The sequence below is a fragment of the Mirounga leonina genome, unplaced genomic scaffold, assembly GCF_011800145.1.
Source record: "Mirounga leonina isolate KUSES-001 unplaced genomic scaffold, KU_Mleo_1.0 Mir_129, whole genome shotgun sequence".
Taxonomy (NCBI): Eukaryota; Metazoa; Chordata; class Mammalia; order Carnivora; family Phocidae; genus Mirounga; species Mirounga leonina.
In genome coordinates this window covers 61,200,881-61,226,804 of record NW_023270323.1, presented here as the reverse complement: position 1 = coordinate 61,226,804, position 25,924 = coordinate 61,200,881, and the positions used below count along the sequence as shown (strand labels likewise).

Here is a 25,924-nt window from a genome sequence, read left to right as displayed (position 1 = left end):
TAGATTTTTTTTTTTTTTAAGATTTTATTTTTAAGTAATCTCTACACCCAACATAGGGCTCAAACTCACAACCCCAAGATCAAGAGTTGCACTCCACCAGCTGAGCCAGCTAAGCGCCCCTTCCCTAGATTTTCATGCCAAATAACCCAGCCACTTAGCTTAAGGATGCGCGAATTCTCAAACAAAAGTAGAACAAAAAGATGCAGGATGCACTGTGTCTGATGCTTTCCAGTATTCATTGTTGTATTCAGAGCATCAGGGGACTCTTGATGTCCTGATTCCCCAGAATAGTTGGTCATATTTACTCTTCATCTTAAGATTCCGTGAAAATATGATTTCTAGGATTGCATTTGATGCTGTAATAAAATGATTCCCTATTTCTTTGAAGTTTGTAATGGATATTTTTTTAAATAACAGCTTTATTAAGATAATTCTTACACCATTGTAATGGATATTTAGCTTGTCTTTATCAGTAGCTTATAGTTCTTTAAAAACTTTTCATGTATATTTGTAATCATTTCTTAAATTTCTCATAATAGTGTGACAAAATAGATTATTATATTTATCTAGCTATGGAGATGGCATTGCTAACCTAGAGAGGGGTGACCTGTGCACACTTAAACATGGCAGATTAGAAAATCCTAAAGTTCTGTTCTTTTAGTCTCCAAAGTATTAGGCTCAAAGGTAGCAGAATTCAGACATAGTGTTTCTGATACATACTTAGACCTTTACTCTTCTAAATTGTAGGATTTTTTTTTTTTAGCTGGGACTGATTTATCTTTGAAAGAAGTGTGTGTGATTGTAACTCACTTTATTTTGATTTTATAGCTTGAAACCAATCTATTGTACTCTTTCTTACCTGAAGTAACTCGGATGGCTAGAAAGTTTACTCACATTTCAGCCCTTTTACAGGTATTTATTTGTAACTTGTTTTATGTGAATATTTACTCTTAAGTTTCTAACAGTCTATAAATAAAACACTTGCAAATTTTATTCTGTAAAGCTAACTGTGGTATAAAGTGTCTATTCTGATAATCTTATAATGTCCGTTAACAAGAAAAAGAAATTTAATTGAAAATCTATTCCCACCAGAAAAGAAAAAAGTAGTTTAAATCTTTTAAAAATAATCCCCTAAGTGAAATAACATTTTGGAATTTGAAAAGGCTTACTGCAAATCAAGCCTTATGGGAAACAGCCATCATATCAGTTCACTCTTGTACATAAACACCCACCCCAAATTAGCCATGGTTCTGTAGGTCAGTGTCTTAGTCAGTCCACAGTTTGGGCTGGGCCAGCTAGAAGGTTCTGCTGATCCGGGCCAGCTTCAGCTCATCGCAGCCTGGCCCGGTCGTGTGTCAGTGGCCAGCTGGCTGGTCTGAGTGTCTCTTAGCCGTGGTGGCTCCCCATGTGCCATCTCCCAGCAGGCTAGCGCGGGCTCGTTCCTGAAGTGGCGGCCACAGCAGTGGTGTCAGGAGTGCGAGGGGGAACGTGCAGAGCCTTTGGAGGCCTTGGACTCGGTGTCCCTTCTGCTGTGTGTCGGTCACGGCAAGACTCAAGGCCAGCCCAGATTCAGGGACTAGGGAGATGGAGTCTGCTTCTGGATAGAGGAGCTACAAAGAACTGTGGCTGTTCTTTTTCAGTCTGCCACAGTCCCTGACTTACTTGATGTCAAAGATTTCTGCACATCGGTGTCTTTTTAAGGATTCTGTTTGAAAATTGAATAGCTGACTCAACCAGCATTTTGACAGTTCGTGTACATGAAACGTACATATAAAAAGCTGGAGGATGTCTGTTTTACCAGATAAAAACTTAATTTCCGAATGTTTGATGATTAAGTGGTTATCAAGCATTAGCTGTGGTCTTCTCTTTCACAGGGTGAGTTAAAAATGATTGAAAGTAAATTCTGGATTTCTTTGAGATAGTTGGCAGGAAGAAGCATATATTACTTAGCAAATTGATTTATGTAGTTTCTTTTCTTTATTTTTTTTACTATTCTGATAGCTATTTTTTTTCCCTTCTTGTTAATAGTATATAAATTTGTCACTAACGTGTATGTGTGAAGCCTGGGAAGAAATACTGATGCAGATGGATTCTCGTCTCACCAAGTTCGTACAGGTAATGTTTGTGAGGTTTCCCCTGGAAGGAGTGGAAGCGGGCACGCTGTCCTCATTGACTTTCCGAGCTACCTGATGGATACTGGTTGGGTTTGTAAAAGATGAAGGTCAAGCTTTCAGATGGCTTGGTCTGATCTCACACTGTTTCCCCAGAGAGGAAGGGCTCTCCTCGCATCAGGACAACCTAGGTGGGTCTGTGAAGTGGAGCAGGTGGGGCGTGGAGAGTCAGGACGGGTGTTGGAAGAGCTGACTGTCTACTCTCCATGAACCGATAGTCAGATAATCAATTTAAATAAGGATTTGAAGGAAGCTTAAGGAAAAGGAAGGGAGTCATGCTCCTATAGTTTTAATTTTGAATTATACATCGTTATAATTTTAAAAATATATATCATGATGTTATCCATTTTGTCTAGGAGAAGAGCACAACCACTTCTGTGCAAGATGAATTCATGCACTTGCTGTTATGGGGGAAAGCAAGGTAGTAAACTCGTATTAGGTGCTCTTGCTTTTTCTTCTTTTTTACAGTAGTTTTTTATTTTGAAAGGAATTCATATTCATTGTAAAAAAAATAGAAAATTCTGGTACATAATAAAAAATAGTATTTAATTTTCTAAATTTTCTATGCGTTTTTTGTAAATGTAATCATTTTCTATGTCTATAATACATATATGTATTTCTAAATGTGTAAAAAAATTTCTAGTTTTTTATGGTCCCGTCAGTCTTTTCCTTTATGGTATCTGCCTTAGTGTTATTCTTAAAAAGACCTTTCCCATCTTAAGAGTACTCAAAAATTGTGTTTTCTTCTAGAGTTTTTTATTTTATTTTATTTTATTTTTATTTATTCATGAGAGACAGAGAGACAGGGGCAGAGGGAGAAGCAGGCTCCCCGCGGAGCAGGGAGCCCGATGCGGGGCTCGATCCCAGGACCCTGGGATCATGACCTGAGCCGAAGGCAGACGCTGAACTGACTGAGCCACCCAGGCGTCCCTCTTCTAGAGTTTTTTTATAGTTTATGTTTTATTCCATCTACATGTTCCAGATGTGATTTATTTGGTTATATGCTATGGAAGACTAACTTCTTTTTTTCTGAAGGTTTAGATAATTGCCCAGCATAATTTATTGGGTATCACTCTTTCTACTTACAGATTTGAAATGCCCTTTTAGCATTCAGTACATCTTAAATATACTTCAGTCTGTTTCTGGACTTCATTTTTCCTGTTTTCTGTCCCTTTTTGAGTACAACAAAGTCTTAATTTTTGTTGGGCTATTTCTTTTTGTTTATTTTGCTTAAAAATGTTGTTTTTACTTTTAAAAGTTTTAAGTGCTGCATTCACATTTTGAATAGAGAAGACTAAAAATACTTTCTTTTTCATTGTAGTGCTGAACTTCAGACCCTCTTAATGAACCAGTTAACAGTAAAGGTGCAGCTAAAATATCTTTGTCTTTAAATGGCTTTTGTGCACATTCTTGATTTTTTTTAGAGCAGCATGCAATATCTTACTTATATGCTAAATATATTTTTTTCTCTTACTTAGGGCTTAAAGAAGCTTGGCCAGTCTATAGAGTCATCATATTCTAGTATACAAAAATTGGTTATAAGTCACTTACAGAGGTATGAAGGGGATGTTGAATCTTTGGTATTGTGTCTACATGTACTACATGTGTCGGTGTTCTTCATCAGCTGGCATTCTTTTTTTTAGCCTTTTCTAGCTAAAATTGTTGCATTGGCACTTGAGGGGAATCTTGGAGTGCCCAAGATACAAAGAGTCAATAGTGGTAAATCTTGAAATAATTTTCAAACATCTGTTCACCGGGTTAGGCTCTCTGTCTGGGCTTTTTTTCCCAGCCAGACAACCATGAGGTATATTTTGAAAAGGCATATACCTTTTTTTGTTTTTTTTTTTTAAGATTTTATTTATTTGTCAGAGAGAGAGAGAGCACACAAGCAGGGGAGCGGCAGGGAGAGGGAGAAGCAGGCTCCCTGCTGAGCAAGGAGCCCAGTGCGGGACTCGATCTCAGGACCCTGAGATCATGACCTGAGCCCAAAGCAGGTGCTTAACCGACTGAGCCACCCGGGCATCCCCATATACCCTTTCTTGAGCAGAGAAATTATATTTATCATTTTACAGTTTACAAAGCATGTTACGTGTTTTTGCATTTAACACTTTGGCAAGGTGTTGATTATGATTTTCCTCCTTTTACACAAGAAGAAACTGAAACCCATACTGGCCTGAAGTTACTAAGTGTCACTGCCAGACTCCGTCTCCGATCTTCAGGTCTCATGCTATTTCTATCCACAGCTCCCTCAGTGAAGCAGTTTGCATGTGGCTGCTCGGAGTTTGACTTAAATTTTGGTAAATCCCTTTATGCTGAGTTCCCTAGCCCTTACTACATCATCTCAGCCTTGGGTCACTGCAGTGCCCTTTGGCCTGGTTTCCAGTCCACAAATATATATGTGCGCCTCAAATGTATTCCCCATAGCAGATCTGATCATGTTACACTTACTTAAAAACTTCCAGGGCCTTCCTGTTGCTCTCAGGACCAAGACCTTTGCATAGCCTTTAACACATCTGCCTCTGCTTCATGCGCACTGGTGGGCTTACCAGACTTGACATTTTTTTCTTCCTACTCAGGGCTTTTGTGCATCCGTCTTGCCTTCTGGAACACTCCCACCTTGCTCTTTACTTGAACCCCTTAGCTAAAATCTCACTTGTTCCGAGAGGCCTTCCCCAATTCCCCGGATTAGGTCAGGTTATTGAATCAGACCTGCACTCGTGTGCATTTCCTTCTAGGCATTTATGATAGTTGGAATGATACACTGTCTGATGTGCTTATGAGTGTCCCCCCCCACGATGAGACTGTCAGTGCCGTAGGATCCTTTCGCTTTGTTCACTGTTGTGTCCGCAGTATGTAGCACGGTGCTGACTTAAAGCTAGAGCTTAATACATGTTTGTTGAATGCTACATACATAGCTTTTGGGTAAATAAGATGACCATATGACTGTCTTCAAAGTGCCAGGGCCAACTGTAGAACATAGTGTGATTTGTAAGGTTAAATCTTACGGTCATGTATTCATCTCAGTTGTCCGGATGGCCAAATGGTTCTGTTATGGCTTTTAGAGAAAATCTTGAGAAATGATCATTTCTCATAGAAAGAAAATTGAAGTTACTTTCATTTTTTATTTCTGAAAATTTGGAAATATTTAGGTGAGGAAGTAGCTGTCTGCCACCTTGATGATGGTGATGATATTAACTTACTTCTGCTCTGTTTTGATAGTGGCTCCGAGTCTTTATTGTACCATTTGAGTGAACTGAAAGGAATGGCTTCGTGGAAGCAAAAATATGAACCTCTTGGACTAGATGCTGCAGGAATTGAAGGTAGTAATTTAATTTTTCAATAGAATACATTAAACACACTTTCCTTACTAGAAAAATGATGTTTGTTTATTTCTCTTCAGATGCTATTACCGCTGTGGGTTCTTTCATACTCAAGGCAAATGAACTTCTTCAGTAAGTATTGGGGATACCTGGAATCATTGACCTGAGAATATTTTATTCTAATAAGCAAGAACCCAGCAAATTGTCATGATTTTCTTAAAATGGGTTTTATATGCTTTTATCAAAGTTATTACCTTTACATGATTAAAACAAGCCAATAACACAGCCGTCTCATCAGTTAAAGTGGTATTATACTCTCCCCCACCGCCCCCATCCTCACTCCAGTCCCCTCTCCAGGGGGAATCCTTTTAACTCCTGTAACTGTTTCTGTTTGTAGTTCTTCTGCAGCTTACCTCCATATTTCTAAGTTGTGTAACTGTACTGCATTTCTTTTATTTATCCAGTTTTAGAAATTCTTCTTCTCTGTGTTTGTTTTTCCTAGACTTTGTTTTCTTCTTTCTGCCTTGATCACATCCTTAGATTCTCCCCCTGTCTGCAGGGCAGGATCACACCCTGGGGCCCCCTCAGTCCCTGATGGCTCCTCCTCTGCCCCCCCCCCCCCCCCCCCCGGCAGCCCTCAGGCAGGCACTTGGGTGCTTTCTCTTAGGTCCGGACATCATGATCTCCTTTGCTTCATGCTTCCTTTAATGACTTTGTTGGGAAACATCCTCCAGTGACTTACTCAGGAAGTAGCTACGAGACGATAAACTGTGTGTCTTTTCTCCTACTTTCACACTTTATTGATGGTGTCCAATGGGTATAGGATGATGAAGGGGAAATCATTTTCTCAGAGAAGTTTGAAAGTATTGCTTCATCGTATGCTGGCCTTTTTGTGGCTGATGGAAGGTCTGGTGCTTCTGATTCTCATCCCTCTGTGGGGGTTTTTTTCTTTCTCATCTCTCAAAGCTTCATTCTTTATCCTTGATATGTTGAAATTTCACAGTAGTGTTTTTAGATATGGGTCTTTTCATTACGCTGATAATAAGAAAATACCATTTGAACCTGAATTCTGTTATTATTTTGGTAATCTCCTTTTCTTTTTTTTTTTTTAATTAGATTTTTGTTCTAGAAACTTGGTTGGTCAGGTATTAGGCGGTGAACTGATCTGTGTCTACTGTTTTTCCTCACATATTTCTCATATCTGTGTCTTTGCTGTTTCCTGAGAAATTTTCTTGACTTATTTACCCAGCATTGTCATTCATCGTAGACATTTATTGAGTACTTAACTATATTTTAAACATTATTCTAGATGCTGAGGATATAGCAGTGAACGAAACTGGTAAAATCTTTATGGATCTTATATTTTAATGTGGTGAGATAGACAATAAAGAAATGAATGATTAAAATATATAGCAAGGCAGATAGTGTGAGTAGTGGTGAGAAAAACCAAGCAGGGAAGGGATGCGATTTCACATAGGGCAGGCCTCGCTGAGATGATGATGTAAGAAGTGAGTCATTGATATTTGGTAAAAGAGACAGCAAGTGTGGAGGCGCTGACTTTGGAGCATGCCTCGAGAGCCACTGCTGAAGTGAGTTGAGCAACAGAGGGTGAGAGATAGAGGATGAGTTGAGAGAGGAGGATGGGCCACGTTGTGTAGAGTCTGTAGGCAGTTGGAAGGACTTTGGCTTTTACTCTGGATATAAGAAGAAGCAGTTAAGGTCATGGAGTGAAAGGATATGACTTAGGTTTTTAAAAGATCCTTTTGTTGGGATGCCTGGGTGGCTCAGTTGGTTAAGCGACTGCCTTCGGCTCAGGTCATGATCCTGGAGTCCCGGGGTCGAGTCCCACATTGAGCTCCCTGCTCAGCAGGGAGTCTGCTTCTCCCTCTGACCCTCCCCTCTCTCATGTGCGCTCTCTCTCTCTCTCTCTCTCATTCTCTCTCTCTCAAATAAATAAAATCTTAAAAAAAAAATAAAAGATCCTTTTGTTATTTGCTTAGTTTTGAGAATAAATTAAAAGAGGGCAACGACAGAAGCCAAGAGAGAAATGGTGGTTAGAATCCAAAGAGGTCAGAATCTGGGTATGTTTTCAAAGTAGAAATAACAGGATTTGCTGAATGATTGTGTGGTAAAATATAGGAGTCATGGGTAATTATGAGTTTAGGTCCTGAGCACCTGGAAGAGTAGGATTGACATTTACGGAAATAGAGAAGACTTGGGAGAGAATATATAAACTGTATATGTGTATTTTATGTTCCTCAATATGGGTTTATCTGGTATTTTTATGATTAGATTCAGGTTATACATCCCTGGCCAGAATACTACATAACTGGAGGAGTGTCCTTCTCAAGGTGTCACATCCGGAGGCAAGCAAATGATGTCTGTGTCTGCCCTTCCTTAGTGATGTGAATTTTGATGACCTGGTCAGTGTGTCAGCCATATTAAATCTGAAATGTCTGTTAGATAGCTTCATGGAACTGTCCAAGACATTGTTGATCATATGAGGCTAGTATTCAAGGGAGGGGTCCAGGCTGGACATGTCAGTTTGGGAGCCATCAACACATTGGTGTTATTTTGGGCCATAAGACTGGATGAGGTGGTAGTGAGTGTGCTTAGAGAAGAGGACAGATCTAAAGACTCCAGAGATGGACATTCCAACATTTAGAAATGGGGCTGATGGGGAGCTAGCAGAGGAAGCTAGAGAGGCAGAAAGACTAGGAGAGCGGGTGTCCTGTAGGTCGAGGGACGGAAGCGTGGTAAGAAGGAATGAGGGATCAGTTGTCAGATGCTGCTAAGTCAAGTAAGATGAAGACCAAGAATAGAACAGATACTCAGAGGGCGCCTGGGTGGCTCAGTTGGTTAAGTGACTGCCTTCGGCTCAGGTCATGATCCTGGAGTCCCGGGATCGAGTCCCGCATCGGGCTCCCTGCTCGGCGGGGAGTCTGCTTCTCCCTCTCCCGCTCCCCCCTCTTGTGCTCTCTCTCTCTCTCTCACTCTCTCTCTCAAATAAATAAATAAATAAAATCTTTAAAAAAAAAAAAAGAACAGATACTCAGAGTATTACTAGAATCGATTATTGGTGACCTTGATCGGAGCCACGTCATGGAGTCGTGGAGCTGTTGGGATACAGAATGAGAGCAGATGCAAAGAAACAGCAGGTGTTGTCTCTTGAGGAGTTTTATTGTAGTTGCAAATAGTTGTTGGGGTTTTTTTATCTTCTTACGATAGGAGCAGTTAGAGCATATTTATATATGATGGGGTGTTTCGGAAGGGGAACGATTGATGGTGGAGGGAGGAGAGGATTGCTGGAGTAAAAGTACGGGAGGGGATAGCTATGTGGGGCATTGGGGAATGGGCTGGAAAGATCGTGTATCCACAATTGCGGGAGAGAAGGCTGCGGAAAGGGTCACAGACGCTAGTATCCGGGCCCATGGGGGCTTGCGGACGTTCACTTCCAACTGTTCTTACCATCTTAATGAGATGAGGCAATGTTATGTCAGCTGGAGGTTAAGGGTGGGAGGTGGTTTAAGAATAAAGGAAAAGCTGTGAGCCGGTTGTCTCAGGCAGTGGGAGAAAGAACGGGCGAAATAGGCAGATGCTGCTGGTGCTGAGGGCCAGTTGGGGAGCCCTTGTGAGAGTAGAAGTGACCCTGGTCAGCGAGGCTGTTGGCTTTTCTCCAGCCGGGGCCAGCCAGCTGTGCCGGGGCACAGAGCAGATGAGCACTTAGATTTGCTAGGCTTCATGACCAAAGTGAAGCCAGAGTGGGGTGAGGGAATTAAAGTGAGGGTATGATTCAGATGAACCTGGAATTTGAGCTGGTTTGGGGGGGAAGTGGGGACATGGTGTGAGTGGGAGACAGGGAGGAAAGGTGGGGAACCAGTGGGCAGTAGTCTTGGGGAGATGAAAGCTGAGGTGCTGGAGAGAGGTCCCTGGGAAGAGAGGTGGTTGTTGGTGAGTGGCATGCTTGACACTGAGAGTCAGAGAGGGGGCGCCTTGGTGGCTCAGGTGGTTAAGCATCTGCCTTCCGCTCAGGTGGTGATCCCGGGGTCCTGGGATCGAGCCCCACATCGGGCTCCCTGCTCGGCGAGAAGCCTGCTTCTCCCTCTCCCACTCCCCCTGCTTGTGTTCCCTCTCTCGCTGTGTCTCTCTCTGTCAAATAAATAAAATCTTTAAAAAAAAAAACAAAAGTCAGAGGGTTCACGTTGGCAGTGCTGGGGTCTAGGCTGTCAGCTTTGGAATCGGTAGTCAGGTGAGGTGGACGATGTGACCGTTACTGGAACCTTTGCATTGAATTCTTTATCGCGGCAGCCCTAGTCTTTCAGTTTCCAAATGTGTTTTCTTACTTCTTTAATCATTTTTCAAAGCTGTGCTCTTGCTTTGTAGAAGACATCTTCTCAAATCTCTGAGGACATTAATTAGATATTTTTAAGAGCCTGCCGTTCCCTGAATGATCTCCCGTTCCTGGGTCACCTTTCTGTCTGTCTTGGCGTCTTGTTGCAAGCTCTCTTCTGGTACCTGCTGCTCTGGTGTTTACTCATGTTTATTCATGAGGCGATTTGAAGTTGCTTGGAATCTGTGCGGACAGGGGCAGCAGAAAGCCGGCTTCGGTGCCCTGCCCGGGACGTGCAGAGCTGTGCCATGGGCCACCAGCGCCCGCACGGAGCTACCTCGGTTCTTCCCAGTTTACGTGCTTTCTTGGGAGAACTCCGTTCGTTCGTTTTCGTTTGGGAGATAAACCCGTAGGCGTTCACGTTTTGGGGGAAAGGACATACTGACTGCTCTGTATTTCAGTTTGTCCTCCTGTGTCCAGCCCCGCGTGTCATCCCGTCGAGCCTGACGTTCACAAGGTTGAGTGTCCCTGGGATGTCGCAGGCCGGAAGTCTCCTTGCTGGATGTCCTCTCCGTGTCCTGCGTGCGGCCACCTCTGTTGAGCTTTGTCAGCCTCGTGTCCTTTCTGACATTTCTGAAATTAATTTCTTTTCTACCGTCCTTTTTGTTTTTGTGAGTTTATAACACACCCCTCCCCACCGCTCCATTATCATTTTAATGGAGTTTTAGAAGGTAGAGGTTGGAGACACACTTGTGTTCAGAAGACAAAATGAGAGGAGAGATGACATTGCTTTTCCCCTATGTTGAATTATTTTTTGGTTCACCGTATTTGCAGAGAGTAAATATAAAATATTAAGCTTTTTGTGATCACTTTTCAATATGAATGCAAGGTAGTTTATTTAACTTCTGGCTCGCTGGAAGTAAGTTGAATATAGCATTATTTAGATTATAGACGAAGAAATTGAGGCAGTGAGAATTTTGATGTTCACCTGTAGCAGAGCAGGGACTGCCTGCTGGGTGTGGGGAGGGGGTCAGAGTATTGATTGGGAAAGACAGAAAGGAACTTTTCTTCCCTTTTTCCATTTTTGCCATAAGAGAGTTTTGATTATGTTGCTTGGTAACATCAGAAATGTCGCAGTCTTTTTATGTCAAGTGTTTTACTCTAGAGAGCTAGCTTAATGATACTGACCCACCTCTCCAGTAGTATGAAGCTTCTTGCTTGGAAAGGGCTTTGAGATTTAGGAAAGAAAAGTGCAGGTATTACTTGCTTAGAGTAATTATCTTGTAGATGTGAGCTTAAAGAGATTTTTTAAGCAGTGATACCCCTGTCCATATTTAGAGACAGTTTCATCAAAATGAACATGACTTCCACTTATAATACTTAAATTTGGGGGTTCCATTTCTGTAAAGCTCAAGGAAGTTCAGTTTTTGAGATCAGTTACTGTAAGCATCAAAAACCAACTTCCAAAAATAATGTCCACTGATACCAGAGGCAGTGACATAGTACAAATTTATAATCATGACTTTCTGTTGGCGTTGATGTTTTTTCTTACCAGTGAGTATTTTTTTAACTGAGAATAATGCTGAAAACGTTTTTTTCCCTAACTTCTTTTATTTGCAAAGTTGGAAAAGGATTTCATACTTTACTGAATGCTGGGAAAGGCTATTACACAGTTTGTGGCAAGGCTGTTATAACCAGTTAGAATCTGAGTCATTTGCTTTATTTTTGAAAAGAACCAGGATCTGCTCTTCTGAAGCTTTATTTTTAGGTATGTGTTTGATTTGTAAAATCAAAGGTTTAAATGTCCTCCAGATAGGATAAAAGAGAATGGTAAGGAGTATTATATCCCACAACAGTTGAACGATGATACATGAACCACACATCATCATTTTATTTCTGATTTCTTTTAGTTTTATATTTTCAGAGTTACAGATAGTAGTATGAAAAACCTCAAGGCGTTTTTTTGCTGATTTCTTTTATCTTTTCAGAGTTATAGATAGTAGTATGAAAAACTTCAAAGCGTTTTTTCGCTGGCTTTATGTGGGTAAGTTAATTGAATAAAGCATTCTTGTTACCTTAACACTTCTTTAAAAACTGTGGGAGTATCAATTTAGAATATTTCAGTTATTCTGGTAAAATTTCAAGTAGCCGTACGAGTAGAGCGAATGGTGTAAATGACCCCTCTTGTACCCCTCACGGGTGTCAGCGGTTTCTACGCGTGGCCCTCCTTCCTCCTGCACCACCAGGCCCAGGCCCCCCCCAGACGTCACTTGTAGCACCGATTGTCCCTGTCACTCACTGCTGATGGTTAACATTTTTTTTTTTTTTAACCTTGTAACTTCTCCTTAGGTTAAAATAACACTTTTGAATCTCTGCTATGTATTAAGCACTGGTAGGTGTTAGGTTTTTTAAAATGAGAGTGGGGGAAGACAAAGATCTGGCCTCTGCTCTTGAGTAGCTTATTTTCTGTTCTGTTTCTTGATCTTCTGTTTCTAGATGTATGCCATCCGTTAGGGTAGCCAGTAGCCACCTGTGGCTCTTCAAATTATTTGAAATTATAGGGCACCTGGTTGGCTCAGTTGGTTAAGTAGCTGCCTTCAGCTCAGGTCATGATCCCAGGGTCCTAGGATGGAGCCCTGTGTCAGGCTCTGTGCTCAGTGGAGAGCCTGCTTCTCCCTTTCCACCGCTTGTGCACTCTCTCTCTCTCTCTCTCTTAAATAATAAATAAATAAAATCTTTAAATAAATTAGTTGAAATTATGTAAGTTACATGTTTAGTTCTTTAGTCACACTATGCACATTTGAAGTACTCTGTGGCCACACACTGTCAGTGCCACGTTGAACAGCACTGAACAAGAAGTTTCTAGCATCCTTTCCATCAGACACTAGTGCCCTAGCTAACTAGAATGCAGACCACTCGTTGCCTTTCTTTGTGTCTCCACAGTGTCTTTTCATTTGTAGGTAGTTAACCAGGATTTATTGACTTGATAGTGTTTTAATGCTTACTCTACAGCATGTGCATATTTTACGGAGGTCCATTTGTACTATTTTTGTGACTCTCCCCCCTTAGTATCTTTGAAATAATCCAGCATACATTCCCTTCCAACACAGGCAAAATTTAGTTTTAAATGGGATTTATCCCACGTTTGTTAAAATTCTAAAGAGTAAATAAAATAGAAGTTAAATTATCTGTAATGTGCTCATCTCTTTTAAACAAATGCCCAAATCTTCAATTCTGATATCTTATAAACAGACTTTGTATTTGTCAGCCTAATGTAATTGCTTGTGATAAAAAAAAGAATGGGATCCGCAGATGTTGGCATTTAAAATTCTTCATTTTTTTCTCAAAACCGTACCAACGCTAGCCAGAATGGGGAGCCAGAGTGTTTATCAGGCCAGCCTGTTTAATATCAGAGATACTGATTAGAATAAATTACAATATTAAAACTGAATGAGGTCTTCGAAATAATTTTCTTTTACAGAAGAGGATTGGTTTTACTTGTAATTACTGGAGTAGTTGAGGCAGTTTATATTCTTATTGCATGTCCTAACTCTAATGAGAAGTCTGATTAGAAGAGAAATGAATTACTGCTCAGTCCTTATCATTAGAGCAGGGCATTGCAGAAAGCACGCTGGATCGGAGAACCAGAGACCTCATTATAATCCCGGCTCTGCCACTCGTTAGCTGTGCAGCCTTGGTTTGCTCCTTTGGAATGTGGAGCCTCTATGAAGGCAGGAACTTCTTTTATACCATTGTATCCCCAGCACCTATAGTATGCTCAGTGAGTAATTTTTGGACAGATGACTGAATGAGTGGACTAGATCATGGCTTGCTTTTCAGATAATTTAGAAGTTTGAACTAATTAAGAACAGTTTCTAAAATAATCTGTGTTTGCAGAATCACATCCAGCATGCTTATTCCTGACTGAATGCAATTAAGAAGGATATTCAAACACTGTGCAGAAACACGTGCAGCGTTCCTCTTGACTTTTAGGTGAACATAATATAAAAACACAACCCTCAGAAAGTACAAAATGAATATTAAAGAGTCTGTAAATATATGTATATATAAGTGTATGTATATACACAGAAGTCTTAGTGCAAATATCTTTGTGTAGCAAAAGACCCAAGGGAGAGAAACAAGTTTGTTTGGTATTCTAAGGCTTTTGGAGGAATGAATTGCTTGCAGATTTTAGGAGAAGAAACGCCATGTGTTAAGAGAGGAAAGAATCCAATCTGCACACATCGCCTTCGTACAAAGCAGCCGTCACATCGGTCTGTCCAGAGTGGCAACGGGTTGAGTTGAAGGAGAAAATAAAAAATAATAGTTTAGTAGGATCGTTAGGCCGGCCATTTTAAACCTGAAGATACAAATAAAATTTAAAGTCTTCATGTTTTAGCATTTAGAAGGAAAATGTTTTCCTTGGTGAAAAGATTTCTTTGGTTGAATATTGAAGATTTAGTCCAGTGAAACATATTTAGTCTTTGAAATGTATCTGTATTAAAATTACGTTTGTAGCTTTCCTTTAAAGACAGTTTTTTGATTTCTGTTGCCAGCAATGTTGAGAATGACAGAGGACCATGTGCTTCCGGAGCTGAATAAGGTAGTATGTGGTAGTACGTTTTCCAGCACGTTACTGCTGCTCTCGCTGAGCTCAGCGTGGCTGCTCGTCTCGGTGTTCTTACACCATTGCTAGTTTACAAGATGTCGGGCTGTGGATGCTAAGTACAGCTTAGTAAGCCTTTTTTTTTTCCTTTAAGAAATTTGTTTTTCATCACAAAATACCTTTACCATGGCTATCTAATTTTATAATTTTCATGTTTATGTAAGATTTTGTAACCTGCATTATGTAGGGTGCTTGTATTCTTTACCTTCCTTAAGTTTTGAATGCATTTTTATTTCTTTGGAAATCTGGTACTTTAGATATTAGTCCCAGTGCTGATGTCTGGTAAACAGTTTTTCTGACTACAAGGATTGTGGCAAGTGGCCGTGGACTTTCCTTTAAGTGAGAACGTTCAGACTAGGGCAACATTCCCGCCTGATTTCTGTGTGAGCATCACTGTTGAGTTGTAGGTCTTCACTCAAGTCAAGGTAACTTCTCTGGACGTACAGTCTCCTCTTCCAGAGCAGGGACCCTGCACACACAGTCTTAACATAAGGCCTAAAATAATAAACAACTTTAGGCCATAAGGAATTCTGTAGCTATTAGATTAGCTGATTGGAAAATGGGTTTAAAATGTTTAATTACATGCTTGTCAGAGCCTCAAGATTTCATATTTTCACAGTTGCGTAATCTTTTGGATTTCTGTTGATGTTTCTTTGAAGCAATGTTGCCTCTTGTATCATGGCTTTTAGTAGATAGTAAAAAAAAGTCACATTTATTATTATAAAAATATAAGATCTTTTGGGAAGCTTTCTTTTGTCTTGATTTGTTTTTCTTTTCCTTTTTGGTTTTGATAGATGACTCAAAAAGATATCACATTTGTTGCCGAATTTCTTACTGAACATTTCAATGAGGTAGGAAATTGGTATTTATATAATGTTGTTGTTTGTTTGTTTTTTTTAAGAATTGCAATAAACCTGGGTAATGGTAAGAAGTAATCACATTTAATCTAATTTAATTGACATTTTTAGCAGTTGTACTTTTTAAACTATTGAACTAATTAATGGCAGTACTTATTTTAGAGCCTTTATAAATTCAACTTTTGTTTGGATATGTGTCATACAATCAAAAAGAAAAAGATAACTGCCACTAACAGCTCTCTTCAAAAATAAAGCCTTTCGTTAAGCTTAAAAATTTTTTTCTTTCTCTTTTGTGAGTTGACTTAAGAGTTAAACTATGTTTATTCTTTCTAGGCTCCAGACCTTTATAACCGAAAAGGAAAATACTTTAATGTTGAAAAAGTTGGTCAGGTATGGGCTTTTGATTGAACTTGGTTATTACTCTTTTTTAGAAATTATTAAAAACTGGGGCACCTGGGTGGCTCAGTCATTAAGCGTCTGCCTTCGGCCCAGGTCATGATCCCAGGGTCCTGGGATCGAGCCCCGCATCAGGCTCCCTGCTCAGCAAGGAAGCCTGCTTCTCCCTCTCCCACTCACCCTGCTTGTGTTCCGTCTCTCACTGTCTCTCTCTCTCTCTCAAATAAATAAAATCTTAAAAAAAAAGAAAGAAATTATTAAAAACTAATGTTAAAACTTTAGCAGTGTTAGTCTTTATTATTCAAAGTTTCTGGAAAATAATGCAGTGACAGCTTACACAGCAGCCCTGTTCTTTTAGTAAAGTAACCAAAAAGCAGTTTTTAGACTTTTGGTTTCAGAACTCTTATATTCTTAATAATTATTGAAGACCCCAAAGAGTTTTTGCTAATGTGGGTTATATTTATCAATGGTAGATGTTAGTAGGCATTAGAAATGAAACAGAATACAAAATTATTTAAAAGTAACAATAATTCCGCTTAACCATTACATGTTAACATAAATATTTTTAATGAAAAATGACTGTTTTATAAAACAGCTTAGTGAAGAGTGGCATCGTTTTGTAGTTTTGCAAATCTCTTTGCTGTCTGGCTTAATAGAAAACAGCTTCTCATTGCTTCTTTAGTCGGTTGTGTTGGGTTTCTATGGTCAATGTATGTGAAGAAAATCTGGCCTCACGTAGGTTTTAGAAAGGGAGAAGTATTGTAATGGCTTTTTCAGATAATGTGGATGTTTTTTGATATTATACCAAGTCTTGATAAGAGAGAGTGTCTTAAAGGTTGGCTTTAATGTGGAATCTAAAATTGCATCAGTGAGCTTTTCGTACTCTGATATATTAAAATCCATTCATCTGTCTTGTGCTTTGAATGGATCTTTTACCCGTGCATGATTTTGTAATACTATGTATTGGTTGTTTGGAAAATACTGGTTCACTGAGTTATGCAGATCTTCCAAATGCTGACACGTTTCTCCATGCAGTATCCAAAAGTCACATTTATGAATATCCGTACCAATATCATCAGAAAATCTTTAAGTACTGTGGCTGTCAAGCACACAGTGGCAGATTTAGATTTTCCAAAATTTTAATTTTTGCTTAAATGTTTAAATTTTATCATTGGCAACAAATACTTGTTTTTCTTAAAGTGACAGGCTTGCTTTATTTTCAAGAAACTGTCTACCAAATACCCACGTACAAATGATCATAGCTTATCTGCCAGTCATTCTTTCAAATAAAAATGGAATTCCGTTGACAGCAACAAAGTGCCTGGCTTAACCCACAACTCAAACAATTTCTTAAATGTTTTTCCTCAGGGTCGCCATTGTACTTTAGTATCTGCAAAAGTGCTTTATGTATACTTCCCAGTCCTCTCACAGAGAACAGTAAAAAGATTTGTACTCCAGGGTTGAGATTAAATAAAATTAATTATTTTATTTATTTATTTTTATTTTATTTTATTTTTTTTTAAAGATTTTATTTATTTATTTGAGAGAGAGAATGAGATAGAGCATGAGACGGGGGAGGGTCAGAGGGAGAAGCAGACTCCCTGCCGAGCAGGGAGCCCGATGCGGGACTCGATCCAGGGACTCCAGGATCATGACCTGAGCCGAAGGCAGTCGCTTAACCAACTGAGCCACCCAGGCGCCCAAACAGAATCACTTTTTAAATAGAATAATGTTAACTATAAAGTCTGCGAAGCCTTCTTCTTTGTTTACAACACTTAAAATTTTGATTTGGTGTTAATTCTAGTACTTGAAAGATGAAGATGATGATCTCGTGTCACCGCCTAACACAGAAGGAAACCAGTGGTATGATTTTCTTCAAAATAGCAACCACCTTAAAGGTATTTAATGAACTTAGTGGATTTTGGCCATGTTTATACTTGCTTTGAGACCACTATATTAACTATGATGTTGCTGGACAATTACTGAATATTTATTTCAGGTCTTTAGATCATTTGTGCCTATTGTTTTTGATTAGAGAAATAGCAAAATAACAAATAGTATATGACATTACCATGATAGAAAACATTCTGAAATTAACTGCGATGGGGTAAGATTGCTTATTCTCAGGTATTCTTATATGGTCTGTTTTGTACCCTATAAAAAAAAAAAGGATATTGGGAAGAAAATTATAGAACCTGCTAGTGAGAGAAGTCTGGCTGATTCCAGTCTGTTAACTCCTAAAAGCATAGTGATGCTTAACTGTTCTCCTGAGATTGTAGGTTTGTGTGTATTTGTGCCTTTCATTCTCTAGGATCTTGAAATGTTGGTATAGGAAAATGATCCAGCATTACTCGGGATGCAACACAAAATAGCAACCACTAAATATATCAGAACTTCACTATTTTAGATGCAGATATTTTTGAAGCTGTATTTCTTTGCTTTCTCACAGAGTAATCTGATCACAGCCTGTCAGTTTCTTATGTCCCTAGGGTAATAGCCCTGTGCATGTAGTTCCTCCCGTAATGCCCCAGGAGCCTAGGGGGAAGCACCTGTTATCCCTATTTCCTAACAAGGAGGCTGAAGGTCAGAGAAGGCCCAAGATCACACAAGCTGGTACCTGGTGGAACTAGGGTGCTGCTGACCTCAAAGCCTGAGTTTTTAACTCGACTCAGTGGTAACCTCTGCCACTCTGTCTGGTTGCTGTTTATCTGAATAAATGAATGAATGAATGAATGAGGATGGTTGGGGGAAGGAGAGAATTCTCTGAAGCTCATAACTTGGCTTGCTGCTCTTTTGTTTTAATGTGAGAAGTCCAAATTCTTTTTCAAAGCAGGACATTTTATATTGCTTGAGATCTATTAATGTCAGTTATTGAATGGAGGGAGAATAAAGCCATTGCTGTTTAATCAGGATGCATCCCCAGCCTGAGGAAGGCTCATGGCAGTGTGCCAGGAGTGGTGGCACCTGAACCCTGTCTGGGAGTGGGCTAATACTGGTCCTGGGAATGTGGATGGGCTAAAAATAGGCCCTACCCCTTTTCTCCTCACATCTTCTATGACTGAACAGGAAGGCCTAATCTTAGCTAGGGGCATCATATTTAACCAAGATAACACTTCGTATTATTAACTCCCTCTCTTAAATGCTCAAGGTTTTGTTAGTATGTGAATTGGAACAAACTCATTAATTCTCCAGTTTCTTAGTCTAGTGTGAAGAAATACAGACTCTCATTATGGAACTGTTTCTGTTTTTTTTTTAAGATTTATTTGTTTATTAGAGAGAGTGTGGTGGGGAGGGACAGAGGGAGAGGGAGGGAGAATCCCGAGCAGATTCTGGGCTGAGCATGGAGCCCAGCGCAGAGTTCAGTCCCACAACCCTGAGATCACGACCTGAGCCGAAACCAGGGCTCAGACGCCCCACCGACTGTGCCACCCAGATGCCCCATCATTATGGAACCGTTAAGAAAACTTTCATGAAACTTCTTTCTAGCACTTTGCAAAAATCACGTGCTAACTATCTGCTACATGTACTTTCTCAGGGTACATGAGGGAGCGTCGGTGTTGTACGATGGGTGAGAGTTGGTGCTCTGGGCCGTGGGGGTTGGAACCTGCTCTACGACTTCCTCGTAGTGTGGCTGAGAGCAGACCGTCTAACCTCTCTGTGCCCCAGTTTTCTCCTCAGTAACACGAGGACAATAGTAGTGCCTCCCTCAAAACGCTGTTGTGAAGATTCAGTAAATGTAGATAGAGCACTTGGTGCCTGGCTCATGGCTCCTGAGCAATCAGGATGTTAGTATGTGAGCTGTTGTTACTCAGAACACTTCTGACACTAAAATGGGAGGTTTTTCCTCCTCAGACCAATTCTGACACCAATTGGGTGTCCTGCAATCGCGTTCTGATGCTAACTACCCAGACTCCACAGCTTCCATGGCTCAGTCCCACAAGACTGCCTCTGCTTCTGACTTCAGTCCTAAGGATCAGGTCCCTGGGTGGCCCACATTTCTGTCCTCACAACCCCTCCCCGCCTTTCAGGTTGGTAATTTGCTAAAATGGTTTACTGCTTTATTATAAAGATACAAGTCGGAACAGCCAAGTGGAAGAGATGCATAGGGCAGGGTATGGGGACAGGGGCTCAGAGCTTCCGCGTCTGCTCTGGGCATGCCACCCTCCCAGCAGCCGGAAGCTCTCTGTTCAGGGGTTCTTTATGGGGTGCGATGGATTAAATCATCGATTACTGGTGATTGGACTCAACTCCAGCTCCTCTCCCCACCCTGAAAGTTGGGGGATGAGGGCTGAAAAGTCCAGGCTTCTGTTGGGGCTTAGTCTTTCTGGCAGTCAGTCTTCATCCTGAAACTACCTAGGGATCCACCCAGAGTCGCCTCCTTACACCAAAAGATGTTCCTGTCACCCTTATCACTAAGGAAATTCTGAGGGTTTTAGAAGCTCTGTGCCAGGAACCAGGGACAAAGACCAGATATCTTTCTCTGCTCCCACAGCATCTGTCACCTGTGGGGAGCTTAAAATATTAACTGATTAAAACCCATTTTGCCAACATAGCTGGGATATGAGATGCCTCGAGTGAGGGAAGCCTACAGAGCTCAGGAGAAGAGGGTGGTGGGCCTAGGAGCCCGAGGGTTGGAGTCACAGGTGTGGATTCTTCATCATTTTCACACCAGGCAAATTGCCCAAACCTCGTGAGCCTCATTTTTTTTAATCTGTAAGTTGGGAGAGCGCGGTGCTTACTTTTACAGCTGTTGTGAGCAATAGAAGTAACAGAAAGGAATCTAGCGGAGTCGCTACCAGTGAACGCTGAATTATGTATTACTTTCTACTGGTAAAGTAGCCTTTTGAAAAGTAAAGTGCTTATTTACACAGCACTAGGGTCTTGTCTCTTGTTTCTGTTTTTAGTATTACACTCTTCCAACTGCTGTTGTCACACCACTGTGGCAGAGTAGAGAACGAACTCTATTATGTGTCTTGTGGTTCCCAAATCACCCCTTCCTTCTTATACCCAGTGGAAGCATACTGTCGGATTTGGGTGGGGAAAATAGAAAAGATAGTATCAAGGTGCTAGGACTCGGCCTGCAGCGAGTGTGGTGGGTTTTAGTGGGCCGGCAGCAGGGGATGAGGAAAGAAAGGCGGGAGGCCACAGTCATGCGTGGTGAGGTTGTGTGAAGGGATAATGAAGCGACCAGGGAGATCGCTGCCGCCAGAGATGCGGTGCGGGCTGCCTCGGACAAGAGATTATTTTCTGCTAATCATTTGGTTTACTATAGCTTTGTGTTTTTGTTTCTTTTCTTGTTTGAAACCAGAAAGTCCTTTGCTGTTTCCATATTATCCTCGAAAATCATTGCATTTTGTGAAAAGGCGGATGGAGAACATTATTGATCTGTGCTTGCAAAAACCAGCAGTAAGTTTGAAAAAGAAATACTTGCCTTTGTGGAGGAGTGAGAATCTCTACAATATGGGGCTCACTTATGTAAACGATAACAGTTATTAAGGTGAGCCGTATGAAAATGCTGCTATTCACCTTTTGGCTAACAAAAATGGCAGGCTCGTTGGGCTCACCCTAACATTTCCTCTTATTGTTAGTTTCTTACATAAACTAAAAGCTAAACAAATAACAAGGTTATTGAGAGTGTTGGCATCCTTATTATCTTATTTGTTCCCAGAACAAACTTCTTGTAAACGGTCTTGGCTAGAGGGCTGTCTTGCGTCTAGCTCACTGCCGCAGGAGGGCAGGTCCGTGCCTTGAGACAAGGAGATGGGCTGGGAGTTCTTAGTCTGCGCTTCTTTCCCGTGTCCTTTTCAGAGTTTCTTCTGTCTCTTTCCCTTGCTGTTAGGACTGTCATTGAAGTTTCTCATGTGAAAGCTTGGTGATCTATCTGGATGGTTTTTTACTAGACTTGAGCAGTGAAGGTCAGGGACTTTCTATAGAGTACCTGTGTGTATGTAAATGCTTTAATGGGGTATTGTTTTAATCTATTTTATTTAGGATGTCATTGGAAAATCGATGAATCAAGCAATCTGTATTCCATTATATAGGGATGCTAGAAGGTAATTCTGTTTACTTTTTGGGTGGTAAAATTCAGCGGCCAATTTAATTTTTTCTTACCTTTTTTTCTTTTGTTTTAGTCAGGACTGTACACGCAGATTATTCAAATTTCCCTTCCTGTAAGTGTGTGTTTCTCCCCATCTCATGCGAGAAAAACAGTTTTGTTCTCTGCTGTGACAGCTGAATATCATGTTTTGACATTAATTTTTTTTCCTTAGGTGGAATAATAAAACCTCAAATCTACATTATCTTCTTTTTACTATTTTAGAAGATTCACTTCATAAAATGTGCATCTTAAGGAGACATACTGATATTTCCCAGTAAGTATTAATCTAAAGTTTGATTTTGAGAATGAGATTGTATTATTTTTAATAATAAACATACAGTTTCCCTCCCCTACATTTTGGGGTTCAGTTAAGCTACCTTATGACTTTAGGCTTGTTGCTGAACTGTTCTTAGTCTTAGTTTTCACATCATTAAGAGGATAATGCCAAATCAGGAAGCTATATGATCCCTTCTGATTCTAGATTATTAATTTTGTACAGGTGTAGCTGTGACTTGCAGGATTTCTTTAGCGTTAGGAAAAATACAACAGTGGAACACTCAGGATTATATCTCATGAACTTGTAGCAGTTCAAAACTGTGGTTTGGGTTCCTTATAGGAAGAATTTTTGCCTCCAGCTAGGTATGCCTTTCATTAAACAAGAGGCCTGCCTATAGAGACTTCTTTTGAGAATCTGAAGTAAAAGTTCTAAAAAATAAATCACATGCAGAATACGTGTTTCTCAATGTATTCGTTTTTAGTCTCTCAAATGGTTTTTAATGTGAATTTGAAGGAAATGTTTTGAGACCCAAGATGGGGCCAAAGAGAGGTAATTTAGTTGTCCCAATTGTCCTTAATTTTATAAGGTATCTAGCTACTTGAGTAACTGAGATTTTAAAGCAAGTTGTAATTTTGATGGAGGTTTGTCTATCCAGGTGTTTAAATTAGCTGTCAGTGTTGCAGAATGAGCATAATGGTATTTTGGGTCTGGGACTTGGCTGTTTAGGTAAATATACTAACACTGACAATCATGTTCTTTCAAGCATTTCGATCATTGGCTATCCAGGTTGTTCCACAGTCTCTTTTTTCTCCCCTTCTTTCTTCAAGATCTGTAAGTAACGGTCTAATTGCTGTTAAGTTTGGGAGCTTCACATATGCTACAACCGAAAAAGTGAGAAGAAGGTAAGTCTTGAATCTTGTTTGGATGAGATTGTTCACATGTACAAATGATCTGTACAGAAATGTGGTTAGACTCAGGTACAGTGATGATGTTATGCCCACGAGGCCTTTGTAACTTGCAGCAGAGGACACAGGATTGCTCACATAGTTTATACTTTGATTGACTTCACAATTGAATAGAACCTTACTGCCCTTCAGGGGTTTATAGAGCCCTGGTTTCCCGTGATTGATACTTCTGAGCTCCTCTGTCTGTTATGAAAGCAAGGGGGCTCCAGGGGGCATGTGGCTGAAGTTCTTGTTAGGACCAACACTAACATGAGGTGGCCTCATTCTCCCTGCTCTGGGATGTTCTTACGATATAAAAGGGTAAAAGTACCAGAGCTGTCCCTGAGGCTGTGGGGTGGACACTCATCACAGGCCAATTTTTTCCTCACTCTCTTTTCCTTACGTAAAAGGAGATTTTTATGAGAATGTCTTTGAAGTTGTTGTGACTTTTCCTCTGTCAGTCTTACTTTTACTTCTCAGTCTAGTCAGCTCTGTTTGTTTAGGCAGTAGATATCTACAAGGTGCCATTCGTGGAATTTCCACAGCCTTAAGGCCTGACTACTGGTATCAGGAGTTTTCTGGAACTGGACCAACCTCACCCTCCCAGATTTTTCTTTTTTCATGATGACCTCTTTTTAGGGCCTAGTTCTGTCTGTGAACAATCACTGCAATCGGTAACTGATTTTAGCACAAACTAATGATGTATTTTTAGTGTACTAGTATAGAATGTCACCTGGTTTTTGTTGTATTGATTTTTTGCGTGGTACCACAGTACTTGCTCCTTGGTCCTGATCATCTGTGATGTAACAGAACGTCCTTCACTTCTAGTGCCTACAGCTGCTTAGACGCACAGTTCTATGATGATGAGACCGTAACAGTAGTTCTGAAAGACACTGTGGGGCGCGAAGGGAGAGACAGACTCCTGGTCCAGTTGCCGTTGTCTTCAGTGTATAACGGCGAGGATGCTGCAGAGTATCAGTTCACTGGGGCCTACTCCACAAGGTAACTAACTCATCAGTAAGAAAGTCTTGCTGACCTAACAGTTAAATGCTTTTGAATGTGTATCGTACATTCTAGCTCCTCAGGTATGCTAGACAGTGCTTACTAGGGATAGGAAAGTCAGCCGAGCAGACGTACTTTTCTTTAAAAAAAATGCTGGCTTCAGCAGCTCTTCTGCCCTTTTGCTTTACAAATAAATCGAGAGTATTTGCTCAAATAAGGTGGGGAATTATTTGGAGTGGTGAATGGGGCTTCTGTGCTATTTTTAAGGGTAGCATTAGCCCCAGTTAATGATAGAATTAGTTATTTTAGATTTGCTCCTAGTGGTTTCCTTCCAGAATTAGGACCTCCGTAGCCACATGGAGGTACACAGCTAACTCTAACCCTTCTCTAATTTAAAAAATGTGTCTGTTTGCTTTCCTTGAGCTGGAATCAGAAACCTTAGTAAGATGCCATTCTGGCTCTTTGGAATTGCAGTATTTTCCTAGGATATAGGAAAATACTTTTTAAACAGTGGCTGATAGAATTATTTTGGAAATGGGAATATTGGTAGAAATCGAACCCATGGTGGATCCTAATATTACCCCTTGTAACCAGGGAGAAGATCGCCTTTTCATTCTGGGGTTGGTTTTTCCCCTCTCCAGGCTAGATGAACAGTGCAGTGCTATTCCCACACGTACCATGCATTTTGAGAAGCATTGGCGATTACTGGAAAGTATGAAGGCTCAGTATGTTGCTGGGAATGGTTTTCGCAAAGTGTCCTGTGTGGTAAGTATTTACAGACTGTTTACTGACTGAGAGTAACAGGAGGAAGTGACTTTGGATCTATAAGGTCCTTTCAGAAAGTGTAAACATTTCGTGGTGTATTGCCTTTATTGATTACGAACATGTTGTGGTCTTAGCTATGTAGCTTTCTCGTTCTGAGAAAGCTGACTGAGGAATACAATTCTAGATGTTACTTATTTATTTATTTTTTAAGTAGTCTCGACACCCAGCATGGGGCTCGAACTCCTGACCCTGAGATCAAGTATCTCATGGTCTTGCGACTGAGCCACTAGGCGCCCCTAGATTTTAATTATCATGAAATTGTCACTGTTGTATATAGAGATCCTTTTACAGCAAGTGAGGCTAAGCTTAGTGATTTTGTTGTAAATTGATGGGAAAATAACTTTCATACAAAACCATTCTTCAAGCTTCTCATTTCTTATATATTATGCATTAGTTCAGCCATTAATTTAGAGAGTCTTTATTTGACCTTTTCTTCTCCAGTTAAGCTCAAACCTCCGTCATGTAAGAGTATTTGAAATGGACATAGATGATGAATGGGAGCTTGATGAGTCTTCGGATGAAGAGGAGGAAGCCAGTAATAAGCCCGTGAAGATAAAGGAAGAGGTGCTGTCGGAGGCGGAGGCGGAGAACCCGCAGGCCAGAGCTGTTGCCGCAGCTCCGGACGTAGTCATCAAGGTGGAAAAACTTGACCCTGAGCTGGACTCCTGATCTAGCTTGCCCTTATGTTCTCGGTGTGCCAGGGAGGACATGGGATATGGACGAAGATGTTTTGGACCACTTTTAATTTTCTTTGTGTAACAAAGAAATAAACCATACATTTTATTTTTCCTTATTCTGCTTCAGCTTCTTAGTAGTAGAGTCACTATAATAGACTTTTTTTTGGCCAAGATTTCTTTTTAATACTGTGTGCAGAACTCATGTTTAAAGAAAACATAAATTGAATGTGAGGAAAATTTCAGTCTTTTCTGTTAAAAGATAGGTATCAGGAATCATTCCTATATCAAGAAGAAATTACATTTAAATAGTCATTCATCACTGGAAGTTTTGATGCTTTAATACTTTAAAAACATAGATAACA

General features: G+C 40.4%; 1 protein-coding gene across 1 annotated transcript in view; it reads left to right on the top strand.

Moving 5' to 3' along the window:
• The window catches only part of ANAPC4 (anaphase promoting complex subunit 4), a 36,769-nt gene extending 11,091 nt beyond the window's left edge, over positions 1-25,678 (top strand). Inside the window, exons 10-29 of the mRNA XM_035005198.1 lie at positions 829-912; positions 2,029-2,115; positions 2,528-2,592; positions 3,493-3,535; positions 3,650-3,726; positions 5,391-5,491; positions 5,572-5,623; positions 11,810-11,865; positions 14,378-14,424; positions 15,282-15,338; positions 15,678-15,734; positions 17,545-17,638; positions 21,049-21,146; positions 21,732-21,793; positions 21,872-21,910; positions 22,010-22,111; positions 22,942-23,016; positions 23,887-24,060; positions 24,702-24,825; positions 25,327-25,678. Coding sequence (XP_034861089.1) covers positions 829-912; positions 2,029-2,115; positions 2,528-2,592; positions 3,493-3,535; positions 3,650-3,726; positions 5,391-5,491; positions 5,572-5,623; positions 11,810-11,865; positions 14,378-14,424; positions 15,282-15,338; positions 15,678-15,734; positions 17,545-17,638; positions 21,049-21,146; positions 21,732-21,793; positions 21,872-21,910; positions 22,010-22,111; positions 22,942-23,016; positions 23,887-24,060; positions 24,702-24,825; positions 25,327-25,554 — 1,722 coding nt within the window. The 3' untranslated portion in view covers positions 25,555-25,678. The remainder of the gene's footprint in view (positions 1-828; positions 913-2,028; positions 2,116-2,527; positions 2,593-3,492; positions 3,536-3,649; positions 3,727-5,390; positions 5,492-5,571; positions 5,624-11,809; positions 11,866-14,377; positions 14,425-15,281; positions 15,339-15,677; positions 15,735-17,544; positions 17,639-21,048; positions 21,147-21,731; positions 21,794-21,871; positions 21,911-22,009; positions 22,112-22,941; positions 23,017-23,886; positions 24,061-24,701; positions 24,826-25,326) is intronic.
• Positions 25,679-25,924: the final 246 nt, after the last annotated feature.